The sequence below is a fragment of the Caretta caretta genome, chromosome 18, assembly GCF_965140235.1.
Source record: "Caretta caretta isolate rCarCar2 chromosome 18, rCarCar1.hap1, whole genome shotgun sequence".
Taxonomy (NCBI): domain Eukaryota; kingdom Metazoa; phylum Chordata; order Testudines; family Cheloniidae; genus Caretta; species Caretta caretta.
Genome location: NC_134223.1, coordinates 17,884,782 through 17,903,800, shown reverse-complemented (window position 1 = coordinate 17,903,800; position 19,019 = coordinate 17,884,782). Strand labels below are relative to the sequence as shown.

At 42.7% G+C, this 19,019-nt stretch overlaps 1 protein-coding gene across 2 annotated transcripts in view; it reads right to left on the bottom strand.

Annotated features, from left to right (window-relative positions):
* Positions 1-12,737, bottom strand: part of GABRD (gamma-aminobutyric acid type A receptor subunit delta) — a 28,593-nt gene extending 15,856 nt beyond the window's left edge. Inside the window, exons 1-2 of one of the 2 annotated variants that reach the window (XM_048825066.2) lie at positions 11,846-12,737; positions 669-781 (exon numbers count right to left, since the gene is read on the bottom strand). In XM_048825066.2, coding sequence (XP_048681023.1) covers positions 669-781; positions 11,846-11,913 — 181 coding nt within the window. In that variant the 5' untranslated portion in view covers positions 11,914-12,737. The remainder of the gene's footprint in view (positions 1-668; positions 782-11,845) is intronic. The other variant, XM_048825065.2, reaches the window with a different exon arrangement.
* Between the last annotated feature and the right edge of the window lie 6,282 nt (positions 12,738-19,019).

Here is a 19,019-nt window from a genome sequence, read left to right as displayed (position 1 = left end):
AGGTGTGGCTCCAAACTTTGTGGGTTAGGCCTCTCTCATTTTTAATAACATGCATGAAACTGGACAGAATCACTGTGCAAGGACTCAGGAGAACATTTTTGCCTTTAGCCTTCAATGCATTCACATCCATTGAGTTTTGCTTTAAGCTTCCAGTTCAGACAAATGCAAAATCTCAAAGCAAAACTCAGGGGAAACCATCAAGTTTCCCTTGCTTTTGCTTTGGACCCAAGTGGAACGGCACAGTGTTCATGGTTTTGACACAATCCTGTAGACTGGCCCAGGTGTACCTGAAAGGTTTGGAAATCTCTTGATGAACCTGCTCTGAGTTTTGTTTTTATACCAAAGCCTCAAAACAAGAGGGTTGTTCATAGTGTGGGGGAGGAGCGTGATCACTGAGAAACTCTGGCACAGCAAACTCAAATATGAACTCAAAATTCAAAAGATAACTGGTTTGATGCAGCTTTTAATTGGGCTAGATTGTGGGACTTTTTGCAAAGGCTGACATAAAAAAAATAAATTCTTACTGTTATTATCACTATGTCTAAGAGCAAGACATTCACAAACACTTGATTATATCCACCAAAAGGGAGACATTCACATCCATTTCAGCCATTAGATTATACAAGGAATACATTAGAAATCAGAAGAGACATAAATCAGACTCTTACCTCCAATTCCAGGCCTGAAATTCCGTGCATATCCTTTCATTAAATCATCCAGATTAGGTAACCAGGATATTTCTATGTTGGAGCCTGTGTAATCTCCAATGTCATTCATGGCGCTGGATGAAAAACAAACAAAACCACAAGTGTCCAAGCAAGCTTTTAAAACCTCACCATGTGTAGAGAAAATAAAATGTGGCAGAAAAAGATAGAAGACTTACGTGTCCATTACTAGAGCTCTGATAAAATGTCAGCTACTCAGCATGATTGGTAACTGATTGGAGCAGTTCTGAGAGTTGATAGGACTGTTTCATTTATTTGTGGGGGAGGGACAAATGATGTTTAGACTAGAAAATAGTATAGACAAGGCTACAGCCTACCTAGGGACATGAGGTCAAGAACAAACATCTTTTAGTTTATTTTTTCTCCTAAATACATAAAACCAAAGTTTAAAATGACTTGATTTATTTTCCTTGTTGTGAAAAAAATAATTGAGAAAGTTAGTCACTGGAACCAAACTAGGATCTTGTTTTTAATTCATCTTTCTTTTTTCCTCCAATATGAAAAAGAAATGGGATACAATTCTGTTATTAACAAATCATGTGGAACCTGCTTATGGAGAGATGTGGCGATAGAGAGATTTGGTTTATGAAGAAAGACCATAAATCCTGAATTGCTTCACTGCATCTTGATATACAAGGTGTAATTCCAGTTGTAGTGAAGATGTTGTGTGACAAACATGACTTTGCCATAAGCCGGCTTCACTGTGTATTCAACTGACAGCATAATAAAGCAACATGCTCGTTTAGCAGGAATCTTTAAGTGCTCAAACGAAACCAAATATACTATAATTATCAAATAAATAACAGAGATTATGTAAGAGCACAGGAGTACCAACATACTCAAAGGCCTTAGCTTATTGATGGCCTAGGCACCATCTATCCACCACTGCTGAGCACCATCTAGCTCTTTTTCCTGGGTCAGGAAATCGGCACCTTTGGGTTAACAACACAATGTGTTGCACAATTTTAAAAGTGTTAAACTGTGTCTATCCTAGGTGCTTCAAGTCACGTTTGCTAACTCCAGTTACCTAATCCAATTTTTAAAAGGTCTTTGTTTCCCAAAGCCAACCTGACCCCAGTACTAACAAACCTCAGGCTAGAAAGTATCAATCAAAATTCAAAAATTTTACAATCATTAAAAAAGCAGCTGGCCACAACCACCGATCTATCCATCTCTCATATAATGCCCATCACTTTGTTCTCTGCAGTCCCCCTCTCACAGATTCTGTAGGGCTTTCTGCTTCATACACCAAACCGCTGCTTAAGTGAGCTCAGGAACTACTTCTGGCCCGCTTCTTGTGGCCAAGGTACTATACACCAAAGAACAACTTGCAGAGATCATAGAGAAGCCCTGTGAGTTGAATGAACCTGAGACATATCAGTCATAACATGTGACACCATCAGGGGGCCAATTTTGCCTTCATGAATTTTTACTCTTCGGGGGGGGGCAAGGAATCTATTCCCTACTGGTGAGATGACAAGAGTTAAACTTCACCTGCAGACACTGGTGACTTAATTTCAGGCCTCTCCCTCACAGATCCAGGTCCACCTGGATGTGAAAGAGAATGGAGTTTCTGAGTGGCTCAGTGCAAGATGTAACAGGCAGGATAAAAGATTAGGAGTCCCAAAAAGAGCAAAGGACGTGGAACATTCCAAAGGCCCTCTTCCCCTTAACTGTGCCCAGAGAGGTGGTGATAATAGGAGAGTCATTCTGTGTCAAGGAAAGAAAATAAGCGAGCATATGGTAAGGGCTCACTTGCTAAGCCTCATGGAAGGGAAGAGGTGGAGGAGGCCCAGAAAACTACAAAGTACTTCATCTAGTGCACATAGGAATTGCTTCATCTGCCACTGAAATGAAACTACCTCGATAGTTGAGCACAGCAACTAACACCTCAAAGCAACACTACACAACAGTTTAAGTCAGGTGGTGAAGAACTTATCCAGTTGTAACATCAGGGGAGTTTAGGGAAGAAGAATGTAATTCAGCTGGAATAGAGCCAGGAGACTAGTTTTATCATCCCTGCTCTTGTGAAAAGCACAATAGGCCCATGCAAACACAAAAAGAAATGAAAACTCATGTGACCTGAAATGGCCATCGTTTGCAAAGCTCTGATCAAAAGGGTAAACAAATTGAGAAAAGCAAAGAGGCAGCAAAAAGCAAAGTCCTGAAAGGACTATTCCAAAAACACTCTTTGAATGAAAGTTTCAGATTTCTCCAGATAAACAGAATCAGCATTTGATCTCTAGAACTCCATTTTCTGTGCCAGTCGCTGGGAGTTCCCAGGTCATCTTAAAGTTAATAGGAGTTGCCTGTAAAACTACACACGCACTCAGCTGACAGCATAATCCTTCGAGCTTCTCCTACTGCTATCAGAAAATTAGTATGAAAACCTGCCTGTTGAAATGGGAAGTGTTTGTTGGACTATCAACTAGAAAAGAGATCCTATCTACTAGGGTGTGTGGGTAACTCTCAAGTCTCCCAAAAACACAGGTAACCGGATGCAAGCACCACATCAGAGCTGTCGGAGCATTGGTGCAGCTGCTTCCACTCAGCTCTGCAATAAGCATGGAGCTTAAAAAAAATATCGCTGATAGCAGAAGAGAAACCTTTTAAAATATTGATGAAAGGCTGCAGATTAATATACCATAAACAGCTCTTGCCTTGGGACTTATATAACTTTCTTAGAACGTTTGTGTGACACGGACCCACATAGGCACAAGGGTTTTTTTCTCCAAGATGTGTCACTTATGGGTGTATTCAGATCAGTATTTACACTTACTGCAAGAAACAGCCACCAGAACAATGTTTCCTCTCACTATGGGATGAATGATGACGTTCTTGCTGCATGTGAATGGAGTTAATAACGTAAGGAAGCTTTGGGATAACAGCGTGTGACTGTAAGCTCTGAGTAACGGAGACATTGCCGTCCTGAGTTAATAGCGCTGTCAAGGCGTAAAGTGACCTTGAAGATGCATGGGGACAGTTATTGCCCAACAGTGAAATTTCATTAGCTCATCATTTCATTACCTCATAAGGTTAGGGATGCTTGTTTAAATGCATTTATAATATTCTCTTGACACACAGACTCACCTAGATAGCTAGCTACAGCACCTATCCAAGTATCTCAGAGGACTCGCTGGCCCAGATCCTCAGCTGGGGTAAATTGCCATAGCCTGACTTCAACGGAGGCTATGATGATTTATTCTAACTATATTTTTTCTATTTGCTGGGTCTTGTCATCTGCGCAGCCAACTCACTTATCTCTATCTAGTATCTTTGATATTTCTTAGGTGCCTATCGCCTTGGTGTTGAAGTGCCAATATTTACTTAAGTGAAGTTACCCTTTCACTCTGTTACTTACCTGCCAAGACCCAAATTCAAGGTTCTGCATTTCTCCTGCTGCAGCTGAGAACGAACATTGCAGCTCAGTGATATTTTTATTTATTTTCTTTTGCATTCCCTGACCTGCTTTGAGTATCACTGATGCTATCAGTTAGTACACGGGACATATGACAGCCAGAAGTACGTTCTTGGCAGATTAGCCAAGAAAGGAATAGTTTTCAGATATTTTGTTTCTAAACGTTTCATTTTTGGTGGGGTTTTTTGGTAATTTGTAAGTCTTAGCCTGAGACATAGACATGAGATCCAGGTCATTAAAGATCGCATGCACTTTTTTAGGGATAGATTTGTCATCCTGTCTTGTGTTTTTAAACAAATGACAGTGTTAGCTTTAGAGGTGGCTGCACTCTGGTGCAGGGTGAAGAGATTCCTGCATGCATCCCTTGCTTATCTCATGTGCTTGTCTTTGGGGCCTGACCTATAAGGAAGTCAGAATCTGCCCTTCAGGTTTTTGGGTGTACAATGCTTTGCGATCATTAGCTGCAAGATGTTATAAAAATCCGAAGTCCTGTGTCTACTCTTGCGTAATGAATCTGAAACATTTAAGAAAACAAATTTTGCAGCTCCATTTTCACACCAAAATGTGTTACGTGGCTGCCTAGAGAACTTAGCCCCAGATGACTGACTCATCATCAGTCATTTGCTATTACAGAAATAAAGTCATTGTAAAAGAACTGTCAGGAGCATCATCTCTTTTGACAAATAAAATCACCTCATTTTCCCTTGACATTTATTTTCCATAAAAGCCTCAGCATTTACAGCATGCCACAGAGTGGGAGGGCATTATCCTGTGTCAATGTTCTATGGTAGTGGCGTTAACAAGAATAAGAGAGCTAAAAGGACAATCTCAGGTTAAAAATGATGGGCCACATATGCCATGCATTTTAGGCAGATTGCAATCCATGGGGAATTTTACTTAAAAATCCTCAGCACAATATACTACAAAATTAAAAAGGAATCTTGGTCCTATTATTAATAAAGCCTGAGGTTACGAAAACTGTCTATTCATATTAGATTTTTCTATGAAAAACCTTAATTTTGGTCCTAATCTACATGGTGCTAATTTCTATAATCATACTGTCCAAACGACACTAGATTTTTCATTCGGAGGGTGTGGAAGATAAAGAATCGAGGAAAAGAATATAGGAGTTAGGAATAATGCAGCAGAGTCTTTGTGCTTGAGTGAATAGGGCTGTAGGCCAAGAGCTAAATTCAGCCATGGTGTAAGTAGGCACAATTTCCACTCCTATCAACAGGGATTATACTCATTCACTCCAGGGCTAAATTTGGCCCCAAATCTTCTAGTCCTCAGAAGTCCCCATAATAGCTATTCCCCACCAACATCCAAGTAGGGTATTGTACATAGACTCATAGAAATGTAGGACTAGGAGGATAAATCATCCAGTCCAGACCGCTGCACTGGACTTATAACTTTTGTTTGTTTTAACCTAATCTAATGAAAAATACTAGGGACTCTTTACTATTTGACTGGATGGAAAACATAGTGAAATTCACATCTGGAGTGACATTCATGCAAGTTCAGAGAACCCACATAAACCCTCCACACCACATTACAGCCTGCCACGAGAGTGGGGAGGGAAAGGGGGTGATAGAGATGGCCTGCCAGCAGTGTGGTGTGTGGGATACCTAAATAGCCCCACCCCTGTGGCCTTCCCTACACCAGGCCCAGTTTCCTGAGGCTGTGTGCAAGAGCAGAAAAGTCCATTCACCCATGATGACCCATGGGGATTATTTGAGGCCTGAGATGTTATTCATGAATTTTACCCGGAAACATGAGGACTGGCATGGAAATGCAAACTGGAGAGGATTTGCATTTTATAATCCAAGTAATAAAGATGGGAAGAAAGGAAATCACCTTCAGCTGATTCAGCAACTTCACTTCTTGACCTAAGCTTTTGTACAGTGTGCTTTGGGATGAAAAGCACCATATAAAAGTAAGCTATTAATTCCTAAAACTCTAGCGGCTCACACCAGCATGCAATGAAAAAGAATAGCTTATCTTTACCCTGCACCAAGTCAGAGTGGATGCCATGCTAACAGGAGGGCAACATGCTCCTGGATCATTTCTCTGGAAAGTTTTCTGCAAGCTGCAGTTCAGGAGAGGGTTTTTTAACCCTCGTCTGCACTCTTTCAGGGCAGTGACTTGCATTAATACAAATATGGAGTTTCGCCCTTGCTTGGACACTAAATGAAAGAAATGTGATCTAAATGAAATTACTATCAAATGTGTGCACAAGTGGTTGAAAAAATGTACTCATAATATTATCTTTCAGAACAGGAAAAGGTCTCTAGGAGGGTTTTGTGGGGGTTTGTCCTGGGTCCAGTACTATTCAACACTTTCATGAATGACTTGGATAGTAATGTGGAGACAGCATGCTTATAAAATTTGTGGATGACGCCAAGCTGGAAAGGGTTGCTAGCACTTTGCGGGACAGGACTAGAATTCAACATGACTTTCACAACTTGAGAACTGGTCTGAAATCAATAAGATGAAATTCAATAAAAATAAGTGCAAAGTACTCTCCATCCTTAGAGGTTTCTGAGGCCCGGCTTGACAAAGTCCTGGCTGGGATGATTTATTTGGGGTTGGTCCTGCTTTGAGCAGGGAGTTGGACTAGATGACCTTCTGTTGTCTCTTCCAACCCTAAAGGTCTATGATTCTAAGAAAGTTGAGGACAAACTGGAAAAAGTCCAGAGGAGAGCAACAAAAATGATAAAAGGTTTAGAAAACCTGACCTATGAGGAAGAATTTAAAAAAAACTGGGCATATTTTAGTTCTGAGAAAAGGAGGAGGAGGGGGAACCTGATAGTCTTCAAATATGTTAAGGGCTGTCATAAAGAGGATGGTGATCAATTGTTTTCCATGTCCACTGAAGGTAGGACAAGAAATAATGGGCTTAATGTGCAGCAGGGGAGATTTAGGTTAGACATTAGGGAAAATTTTCTAACTGTAAGGGCAGGTAAGGGTTTCCAAAGGAAGTTGTGGAATCCCTATCTTCGGAGAGTTTTAAGAACAGGTTAGCTGAACACTTGTCAGGGAATCTAGGTTTACCTGATCCTGCATTAGTGCAGTGGGCTGGACTAGATGACCTCTTGCGGTCCCTTCTAGCCCTACATTTCTGTGATGCTTTGATCAATGCAATTGGCTCACCATGGAAAAGAGCCTCATTTTTCTTTCTTTCTTGAAAAAAAAAATGTCTAGTTTTCCTGTCTGGTAGGGAAAGACAATTTAGCCCCCTTAAAGCAGAGAGGAAGCTGATGTTTATGGTTATTATACAACTTAGGAAAATTATAAAGCCCCTCAAATAAATATTACCAAGAAATGCAGCTCTCCTAAGGATATAAACACAACCAACAGTGGGGATGTGGGTAACATATACACCTAATTCAGATGATGGGTCTCTCCAACCAGCTACAGAATAAATGCATTTTCACTAATGCAACATGGTTTATCAGCTGGGATTTTGCCCACTTCTTACTATCTCCTGGAACACTTCTTGAACATATTGAGTCAAAATTCCCTCATATCAGTGAGCAAAAGACTTGGTAAATATTTCACTTAAGCCATGTGGGAATGAATGCACTGTTCAGTGGTTGCTGAACAAGAATATAGAGAGATAGGAATCTCAGCTACTGTCTCCAGCACAAAAAAGCCCAAGGACCTTCTGCAAGTCAATGGCCATCAGCAGAGCTGACTTTAGATCAAACTTGTAGATAGGTCATGGTAACCTGCGCTAGCGGCCAGATACTCTCATTTTAAAAGTGCAGCGGGGAAAATGTCTTGCTTCCTGTATCTCTCCTATTTCTCCTTTAAGTTGCCCAACCAGCCTACATTCTACACGGTCTGTGGGCAACTGAGCACCTGCAAATGGATATTTTCATCTGAAAGATGGAAGCATCAGTCTGTTAAATAGCTGACTGTGTGTGGTCCAGAGCACTGGTATGGAGGTAAAGTTGTTTCATTTCAGTATAATTTTCTCTGCCATTTTTTCCTGGAAAAAGGCCTTTAAATATCAGGCAAGGTCAGGGAATGATCTAGCCTGTAGCAAGCTCCAGGATTATCCAGAGCAGTATGTGTATCCTTTCCATCTGCCATCCGTGACTCTACGTGAAGCTAAAATGTTCCATATTTTGAAACGAAACTGAAAAAGCATTAGGCTTAATTCATGGCAACCTTATGAACATCAAAGTCTTTATTTCCATTTCTCCCTGAGTTTTAAGCTGCATGAAGTAGTCTACTCTTTGCACATATTTCATATTTGCAAGCCTCTCTTCTCATCTCTGGGAGGAAAAGGTTGAGAGATGTACAAGCCAGTAGGATAGTTAATTATATACAAATAGAATTATTTTTAAAACAAGATTATGTGTCTATTTTTAATTAGAGAGTTAAAAGCTATTTCGTTGGAGAGTTATAGAGTCAGGGGCCTTTTAAACCTTTGAGCACGACAGCCGCGTGACTCCTATTAATAGTAATAGGAGTAAATACTGCACATGAAACTCTTCCACTGCAAGAGAAGACATCTCACTACATTTTCTTTTAATGCATCTCAACTATTATTTATTTGTATTAAGAGAGCGTCTGCAATGCACCAAGCTCTGCACATAGAAAGCTGCAAATGAATACTAATACTACTAATAAGCACAGTGGGCTAACCTCAACCCTGGTATAAGTTGATGCAACTCCACTGACTTTGAGGCTGAATTTGGTTCACTGATTTCTGTCAAACAGCACACGTAATGGAGACCTCAAATTATACCAGTCTTGAGCATCTAATTTGAGATGGGCAATGTTCAGAAAGTGCCAAGCATGAGCAGATTGTGGGTGTTTCCTAAAAAAAAAAAATAAGATAGTTCTGGTATTTAACTTTAAAGCTGGTCCTTGGGAAGTCTTAACTAATACTGTGGTGTTTAGAATCTTCCAAATAGCACTTTCTTTTAATAACCTCTTGCTCTGCAATCTATGGAATCTGTGGCCAGAGAAATGTATTCTTTGACACCCCTGCAGTCATTATAATCAAGGCATCACATTTAAAATCAAAATTAGATCAATAAAGAGGAAATGTAGCCACTGACAAAATTTTACATTTTAATCTCAGTGTACGAAACTACTAGTAAAATATATCCTGGCTAAAGCACCATCTACCATACAAACCTGTGCATCTCTGGCACAGAGGGTAGAAGGAGAAAAGTATACTCTTCTTGAGGCCCTTACAAGATGAGCTATTGCAGTGGCCAAGGGACGTGCATCAGTCCAAGAGATTAGAACAGGACCCTGAGGTGACAATTCAGCAACACTGGTTAGCGCACACAGACGTTATGCGCATTTGCACAGGACTTCAGCCTGAGGATTGTGCAGCCTTAGTCACACATTTCTCAATAAAGCTCAGTTAGATAGTGGGGTTTGGATGGGCTTAATGCTAAATATGCATTTTTTAAAATGCTTTGCATTGATTTTTAAACCAGAAAAGAAGTTAGAATGTCATTGCGTTATTAAAATAAGAAAAAGGAATTGCACCACCTGTAAAGAGTCTGGTATGTCTAAGTTTGCTGCTTGCAGATGCTATAGCACAAAGAATTGTCTTTAGCACTTAGAACCTGACCCAGAGCCCCTTGAGGTTTATGGAAGGTTATCTATCCATTGATTTTAGTGGACTTTGGATCAGGTCCTACGTGAACTCAATAGAAACCAGTTTCTGCTTGGTTGTAAATAATGATTCAATAACCCAAGGGAGACTTTAGACTACACACATTAAACTTTATTTTGGTTAACAGTCAACGGTGAAATTCTTCTCCTTGTCCAGTGTTAAAAACCAAGTGGAAAACAGTTTGCAATTTCTGACGCTGGGCTCCAAAGTTTCACCAACCATGTTAACTTTCATTGATTTCATGGTTCTCACCCAAAAACTCAGGAATGCAGATTTTCATTAGAAAAAACTTTGGGCCCAATCCTGCCAACATTTACACATCAGTAATTTTACTCATTTGTGTAGCTCCATTTAATTTAACATGAGTAAAATTATTTGTAGGCTGGTTTCTAGGATTATTATTTATTATTTGTATTATTGTATGGCTAGGGTGCGATACACCAGGTGTCCATTAACCCTTTTTTCTTTTCAAATACAGCTCACCACTGCATCTGCAATGAGAACCCTGTTCTAGGTGAGCTTTCAGATGACTACACTTAACTAAACAGGGTAGCTTCCTTTGAACTCAGAGTCTTTTGCTATTGGCAATTATAGATAAGATAAACCACTAACATCATTTGAACACAGAACATTAAATCTCAAAAGCTAGCAGTTGTATTTTTCTAGCTGTCCCCTTCCTCTGCCATGAAGTATATGTATTTCTAACAACAATTCATCACTATTGTGTCATTGTAGGAAGAAAGCCAAGTAACTAGGCAATTAATCCAGTAATAAAATAATTTATGTAACAAATTATACATTGTACACATCCAGGCTCTTGCTATGCCTTGAAACAGATCCTGAAGTCACAGGCTAGAGAAGAGTAATTGCTTATTTAAAAGAATAATACTTTGCACTTGTACAGCACCTTTCAGCCAAAAATCTCAATGTTATCTTAAGTATATAGGTGGGGAAACTGTGGTACTGAAATTATGGGCCAGATTCTGATACCCTTATTCACCTAGCGAGTAGCATCTTACTCCTTGAGTGACCCTCTTAAGTCACAGGAGCACCTGAGAAGGGAGGTATTCATGTAAATGTATCAGCATCTGGCCTTTGGTAGCTTGCTCAAGGTCATGCTGTCAATCAGTGGCAAAGTCCTACATGAGACTCAGTTGCCTGACTCCTGTTCTAACCACTGGACCATCCTGCTTCTCAATAAAATAATAAAACCTCAGCAAATAATCCCAAACACCACAGTAACCATGTTCCTCTGTACACAATCACCACTTGGCCTTTATTCCCACCGTCTTGAAGCCCCCAAATACAAATAGGCATAGCCACCGTTTTTGAGGAGCAGGGGAATCCCCTCCATCCCTCCCAGGACTCCCTGCCTGGAAAAGCTTGGGCATTGCTTTTAGATGCCCTGAACTAGATCTCCCTCTTTTAAAGATTTCCTCCCCTTCTGCGTTCATTGCATAACCATGGCAAGCTTTCTCCACTTTCAGCCTCCAGATTCGTGGAGAGTATATAAAGAACATTGCAAATTGGATCCAAGCTGGTTGCCTAGCTAACACCTTTGGAGTGAACATAACTATCAATTGCACAGATTTAGCCCTACACTTGTTTTTAAAAATGGGTTTGATTTGTTTTTCAAACTTCTCTCTGGTTTTTTTCGTTACGTCTGGGGAGGCTCTTTGTCACCAGCCAACCATCTCCAGTGAGCTGCCGAGTTTTATGGCCAAGCTGCAGGGATTGCTGCTTTTTAAACGGGGACGGGACTATCCCGGGCCTGTGAAATGCCATTAACTTTAGAGATTGCCTCCAGTTTAGATCAAAGTGCCCTAGAGATAAGGCTTCCCCAGATATCCTGTTAACGGGCTTCCCACTTGATTAACCCGGGACGCTGCTGCTCAGCCGGTGGAACAGTGATAAAAGTAGGGCACCTTGTGACGAACTCTCCAGTCGAGACCCACTTTCCCTGCCAGGCAAAAATCCGCAGCCCACGAACTCAGGGCGTCCCTGGCAAAGGGGGATAATGACACACAAGTAAAGACCCTGGAGCCCCCCCCTTACCTGATACACCTGTGCTGCTGGGTGCACAGCAGAACCAAGGACGGCAAAATCCAGGTGAGAAATTCCATTTTAGTCCCAGGCCTTAGGCAGTGGCAAGCAAAGCCCTGGCTCTCCTGCTGTCCTGGAAGCGCCGAGGAGGCTGCTGTAGTGTTACCATCCCTGCTGCGTTAAGTTGAGGCTCAGTTTGAAGCCGTGTTGTTGCTCCCCAGCAGCAACCCCCACAATCGCTCCCGCGCCCGAGAGACAAGCAGGCAGGGCGAGATGGGGAGCAGGGTCAGCCCTCCCAGACTCCTGGGCTGCCCCCCGGTCGCTGCCTCATACCACGGACAGGCGAAGCGGCATGCCAGCTTGACAGCTGCCCCTCTGGGCCGTCCCCACTCGCGGCTGCTTTTCAGAGGCTTCTTCCCAGCAGAGCTTCCTCCGTGCAAAGCTGGTTGCCGAAAATAACCCCTGAAATTACAGATTTGATCATAGCAAGCGCAGGAGGGAGCGAGCTAGGATCGGGTGAGCATTTGTCGAAGTGCCCCTGTGCAAAAACCAAAACTAAACACAACGATCCCGTCCAGACTCGGGACACAGGGGGACACGTCCCTGGAGCAGCCACCAGCCCAGGGGCTGTTCGGAGGGAGATTCATGCACGGTTTATCTGGGAGAAGCGTAGGTAAACTGCAGGAGTTTGTGTATGCGTGTGTGTGTGCAGCACGTTCCCTCCCCTTCCTTCCCCCGCACCGCTCCCTGCACAACTCCAGGGGCAACAGCAGCCCTCTGCGGCACGGAGATTGGAGGGGGGAGACGAGCGGGGGGATCTAGCCCCGGGAACAGGGGATTTTGCAGTGGCAGGGGCTTTAAACAAGTCACACCCACAAAGCACTAGCAAGAGCATGGGAAGCAGAGCCAGCGTTAGTCAAACTTCGTCCTCATCTCTGGCAGGGCTAGGGGCTGCTTCCCTGAGATGAAACATGCTGGATTACTACATCCGTAGGCATGCAGCGGCGTTGAGAAGAATCGGGACCGTGACTGCCCCAGGGCTGAGTCCTCAGATAGCAAGAGCTCCTTAGGCTCACTGAATGCACACAGTTCAGACCAGCTCCTGCCACCTCTCGGGGGCCCCTCTTTGCTATTAAAGGGGGTTGGCCCAGTAGAGGTGTCGGCTGGGGGGACATTGTCCAAGATGCAGTTAGGCAGTTTGGTCCTCACGGTCTCTCTTCGCAGGGCAAACTCGGGTGCCAAGTGTGAACGTCCCCCGTTTTGTCCGCCGGGCTGTTTGGGTCCGCTCTGTCGGAAGAAGAGAAGAAACACTATGGAGGAAACGTTTTAAAGAACAAACATGTATCGTTGAGCACTAGAAGGCAGGAAGGAACAGAATATCCAGATACTTTATTCCGAGATTTTTCCAAGCCTGAGGATGTACTGGGGAGAAGGCTTGGGTTATAGTTTCTATATTCCTGCTTGTACCATTCAACACTAATATTTTATATAGAAAGCAAGATAGGGAAGCAAAACAAGGGCTCTGAAGGGACTGAGGAAAATATCCATCCATCCACCCATGCACCCACATATATGTATGAAGTGTGTGTATAGATAGGTATTATATATTAAAATGAGCAGGGGAGGACATATGTAGGACTAATGTAGCTTTCGATTTTCTTACTATTCCTTCCTCCCCTCCTACATTTGTTTTGTCATTCTCTGCAGCTAATGCACACTGGGAAAGAAAACACCTAAATTTACACTCTAATGCTTAACTGCGTTGCTTTGGCTGCTTTTTAACAGATCTTGAAAGCTGTTTATGATGGAGGTGAGGGGGGATCAAAACATTCTTTTATGTAATCTACAGGGTAAAATTTCGTATTAGTTAATACATCTGGGTATGGATTATACACGGATTTACATATTTCAGACATTCAATTTTTCTATATTTTTCCTTGTCTTACACATGCTTGCCTACCTACCTGCGGTTAGAACTCTTAGATTCTGCTTCTCTCCAAGGCTAGACAGCTACCATCTAATTATTTGACTAGTAAAACAGGCACACAGTACAATTATATCTCCTAAGAACACACCTGTTACAATATCAAAGAACAGCTAAGGTAAATAAGTTATCTAGTAAAAATGCAGACATGTGGAAGAAGATTATTGGCATCATGTTCTCTAAAAGGATAAATGCTACTATGAATTGTTCTTTTAACAGACAATTTCCTGTATAAAACCTTAAATTACACAATAGAGTGGAGCCCTCTAAAGGAATCATTGCTGAAAGAATAAGTTGTGTTTCTTTGTGCATCAACTACACCCAGAACAGTTAACCCCTTTTAGGCACCCTGGACCCAGTTAAAATAAGCTTTGTTGGCTGTGGTTGGGCCACTGATGGAAGTACAGTACTTACACACAGGAAATTGTTTTCTTGTGTCTCTTATACCTGCCTCTGGAAATTTCCACTACATGCATCCAACGAAGTGGGTATTCACCCACGAAAGCTTATGCTCCAATACGTCTGTTAATTGGCTACATCATTTCAGCATTCTGGTCTTTTAAACACAAGCCCTAATGCCTCAAACTGATCTCTAGGAGCGGACCCTTGCTTATGTTCAGAGCCCATTAATTGCATTGGAGTCTAGATGAGGGTAAAGATCCACTGGCAGAGATCAGCCTACAAGATGAGGGCTTTAAACTGTAGAATGACAGGTTTCAGAGGAACAGCCGTGTTAGTCTGTATTCGCAAAAAGAAAAGGAGTACTTGTGGCACCTTAGAGACTAACCAATTTATTTGAGCATGAGCTTTCGTGAGCTACAGCTCACTTCATCAGATGTTTACCGTGGAAACTGCAGCAGACTTTATATACACACAGAAATCATGAAACAATACCTCCTCCCACCCCACTGTCCTGCTGGTAATAGCTTATCTAAAGTGATCAACAGGTGGGCCATTTCCAGCACAAATCCAGGTTTTCTCACCCTCCACCCCCCCACACAAATTCACTCTCCTGCTGGTGCTAGCCCATCCAAAGTGACAACTCTTTACATAATCAAGTCGGGCTATTTCCTGCATAGATCAAGGTTTTCTCACATCCCCCCCACCCCCATACACACACAAACTCACTCTTCTGCTGGTAATAGCTCATCTAAACTGACCATTCTCCAGGTTTAAATCCAAGTTAAACCAGAACATCTGGGGGGGGGGGAGGAAAAAACAAGAGGAAACAGGCTACCTTGCATAATGACTTAGCCACTCCCAGTCTCTATTTAAGCCTAAATTAATAGTATCCAATTTGCAAATGAATTCCAATTCAGCAGTTTCTCGCTGGAGTCTGGATTTGAAGTTTTTTTGTTTTAAGATAGCGACCTTCATGTCTGTGATTGCGTGACCAGAGAGATTGAAGTGTTCTCCGACTGGTTTATGAATGTTATAATTCTTGACATCTGATTTGTGTCCATTTATTCTTTTACGTAGAGACTGTCCAGTTTGACCAATGTACATGGCAGAGGGGCATTGCTGGCACATGATGGCATATATCACATTGGTGGATGTGCAGGTGAACGAGCCTCTGATAGTGTGGCTGATGTTATTAGGCCCTGTGATGGTGTCCCCTGAATAGATATGTGGGTGTATCCTGTGTGTTTGCAAGCAGCTCACTAATATCGCCCAGAAATAATATAATAAAATAAAATATTTGACAGGCGAGTAGGTGCTTTCATCATCAGGATAGGGCAAATAGATTTTGTGCCTGGGGTGAAAAATTCTTATGACAAATTTTGCAAGGCTGATTGAGCAGCCAGTGTACATCTATGCCTTGAAGAAGAAAAGTCCTGATCTAAGTCCCATTCCTGCAAAACTCTACGCATGTGCAAAACTTTATTCATGTGAGTAATTTTCATTGAGTTAATGGGGGCTTGCACTTTGCATAACTATGATTTTGAAGAAGGGCAGATACCAGCTCATACAGCCTGCTGTTAAATCAAAGTTCCACACAAATTCTTACTTAGGCAGATGAGATTTTTGAGTATATTTTTCCCCCACTCAGAATTAATAATGTCTATTAGAAGTAGGGGAAACATGGGAACTAGAATAATAATGATTTATAATGCATTTTATTTCTACAATACCTATCACAATATCCTAGGCCCTTTACTGTTAATGACAGATTAAATGACAAAAGATAGAAGATTAAAACACATAAAATCAGCATTAAAACCACAAGTAAGCCACCAAATCTTTCTCATCTAATCCTCTTGAAAATAATTAAAGTTTTCTCATAGCCACCAGGTTGGAGTTGTCACATATTCTTACATAGATGGCCCATGACCATCTTTTTTAAGCAGTTTTGTCACCCTACTAAATTGCTACCTCTTCTCAAACTCTGTGGCAGCAGGCACCAACTGTTATGAAAATATCCATTGTATGGATCTGACCTTGCATGCAGAATTCAGATGGCTCAGAGACTGTATCAGATTACGATGAGGAGTACTTGTGGCACCTTAGAGACTAACAAATGTATTGGAGCATAAGCTTTCGTGAGCTACAGCTCACTTCATCGGATGCATTCAGTGGAAAATACAGTGGGGAGATTTATATACGTAGAGAACATGAAACAATGGGTGTTACCATACACACTGTAACCAGAGTGATCACTTAAGATGAGCTATTACCAGCAGGAGAGCTGGGGGGGGGAGAAACCTTTTGTAGTGATAATCAAGGTGCGCCATTTCCAGCAGTTGACACGAATGTCTGAGGAACAGTGGGGGGTGGGGCGGGAAAATAAACATGGGGAAATAGTTTTACTTTGTGTAATGACCCATCCACTCCCAGTCTCTATTCAAGCCTAAGTTAATTGTATCCAGTTTGCAAATCAATTCCAATTCAGCAGTCTCTGGTTGGACTCTGTTTCTGAAGTTTTTTTATTGAAGAATTGCAACTTTTAGATCTGTAATCAAGTGACCAAAGAGATTGAAGTGTTCTCCGACCGGTTCCTGAATGCCAACATTTTTATGGATGACTTAGAACAACGCTTCCTCAGCTCTCGTTCCCTGATGCCCCTGCTCTGCTTGCGCTACATTGGTGACATCTTCGTTGTCTGGGCCCAAGGGGGCCGCCCTTGGGGAATTCCACCATGGTTTCGGCAATTTCCATCCCACCGTCGGCCTCAGCCTGGACCGATCTGCGCGGGAGGTACACTGCCTGGACGCTGTGGTGCTGATGGGTGATGGTCACGGGGACACCACCCTGTGCCAGAGGCCTGCTGACCACTGTTCCTGCCTGCGTGCCTCCGGCTTTCACCCAGACTGCGCCGCACGATCCATTGTCTGCAGCCGGGCTCTGACATGAGCCGCATTTGCTCTGGCCCCTCGGATGGGGGCGGGCGCCTGCAGGATCTCTGTCAAGCATTCTTGCAGCTACAGTGCCCGCCTGCTGAGGTGGAGAGGCAGGTTGGCGGGGCCAAGGGAGTGCCCAGAGGTCACCTACTACAGGACAGGCCCGACAGGGGAAATGGCGGAGCACTGCTGGCCATTGCCTTCAGCCCCCAGGTGGGGCCTCTCCGGCGCGTCATCGGGGGTCTGCAGCCTGTCCTGGGGGGCAGCCCATCACTCTGGCGGATCTTGGGGGATGGGCCGGTCCTTGCTTGTGGACGGCCCCCCGGCCTGAGGCGGGTGCTTGCCGGCGACCGCACACCACATGGCGGAACCACTAGCCCGGGGGCCTATCCTTGTGGCAGGGCCCATTGCCAACTGTGTCCACGCGTCTATTCGGGGGACACCATTGTAGGGCCTGATCGCGTGGGCCACACTGTCGGGGGCTCATTCACGTGCACATCTGCCAATGTGGTGTATGCCGTCGTGTGCCGGTGATGCCCCTCTGCGTGTGCATTGGTCAGGCTGGACAGTCTCTACGTAGGAGAGTGGATGGACACAAATCAAACATCAAGAATTATGGCATTCAGGAACTGGTCGGAGTCTGTGCTCAAAATAAAGGAGATGATATAGGAGAAATGCATTCAGTAATTGTATAAGAAAATCATTGTAGACCTCTATGATCTGAAGATTTTGAGAGTACGAGAGGTCATGCTGTTTAAATTTTTTAAAGTTGCATCTGTATTATCATATCACAAATTTATTTGAGCATAAGCTTTTGTGAGCTACAGCTCACTGCATTGGACTGTATTTTCCACTGAATGCATCCGATGAAGTGAGCTGTAGCTCACGAAAGCTTATGCTCAAATAAATTTGTTAGTCTCTAAGGTGCCACATGTACTCCTTTTCTTTTTGTATTATCATATACTCTTAATGGATCATTTTCAAAGAATGACAGGTAGTGCTATCACTCAGGCAGGCACGTCTAATTGTCTGATAAAATTTCTAGAGGCAAAAATGCACCACATAGATAATTAGTTTCATTCTGCCACGACTCCACATGAACAGCTAGTGAAAGACTCTGTTGTGGCAAGTCTCCAAATGTCTCTAGATATATAAAAATCACACACACTCTTATTTTTATATATGAGGAGATATCAATAACAATCTTACAAGATAGGTTTCAGAGTAGCAGCCATGTTAGTCTGTATTCGCAAAAAGAAAAGGAGGACTTGTGGCACCTTAGAGACTAACAAATTTATTTGAGCATAAGCTTTCGTGAGCTACAGCTCACTTCATCGGATGCATTCAGTGGAATATTTAGATCATTTTGGATGCTACACAGGGCTAATCCCTAGTTCTGTAGTCAGGTCCCACCAACAATAATTCTGTATTCTATCTACCAGTACTTCAGCTGCTATGGATGCTTCCTCCACCCAGAAGACGGGTGAGAAATCTTAAGAAATATGCAATGTGGCAAAAGCCTGAACAATAGATGATTTTTCTCTTTGAAAACAAGTGGTCAGGATATTGAATGATTCCTCACCTAATGAAATCATTTTGGTTCATTCTGCGTGATGGAGCTATGAAGCTTATACCAAAATAATCAAGAATTAGATATAAAGATATCTATCAACTCTAAATTGCTGAACTGTTGCCCCCTGCCTTCATTCTGTCAGCCTTGATTTCCTGCCTGTCTACTTCTCCCATGCCGTTTTCATAGCCTGGGAAAACTCCATGACAAAATTAGTAGTTGTCATGTTATCCTCCTTAAAACTTACCTCTGCTGCGAGGCCTACAAATCACCATGCCTGCCTGGCTTGGTTAG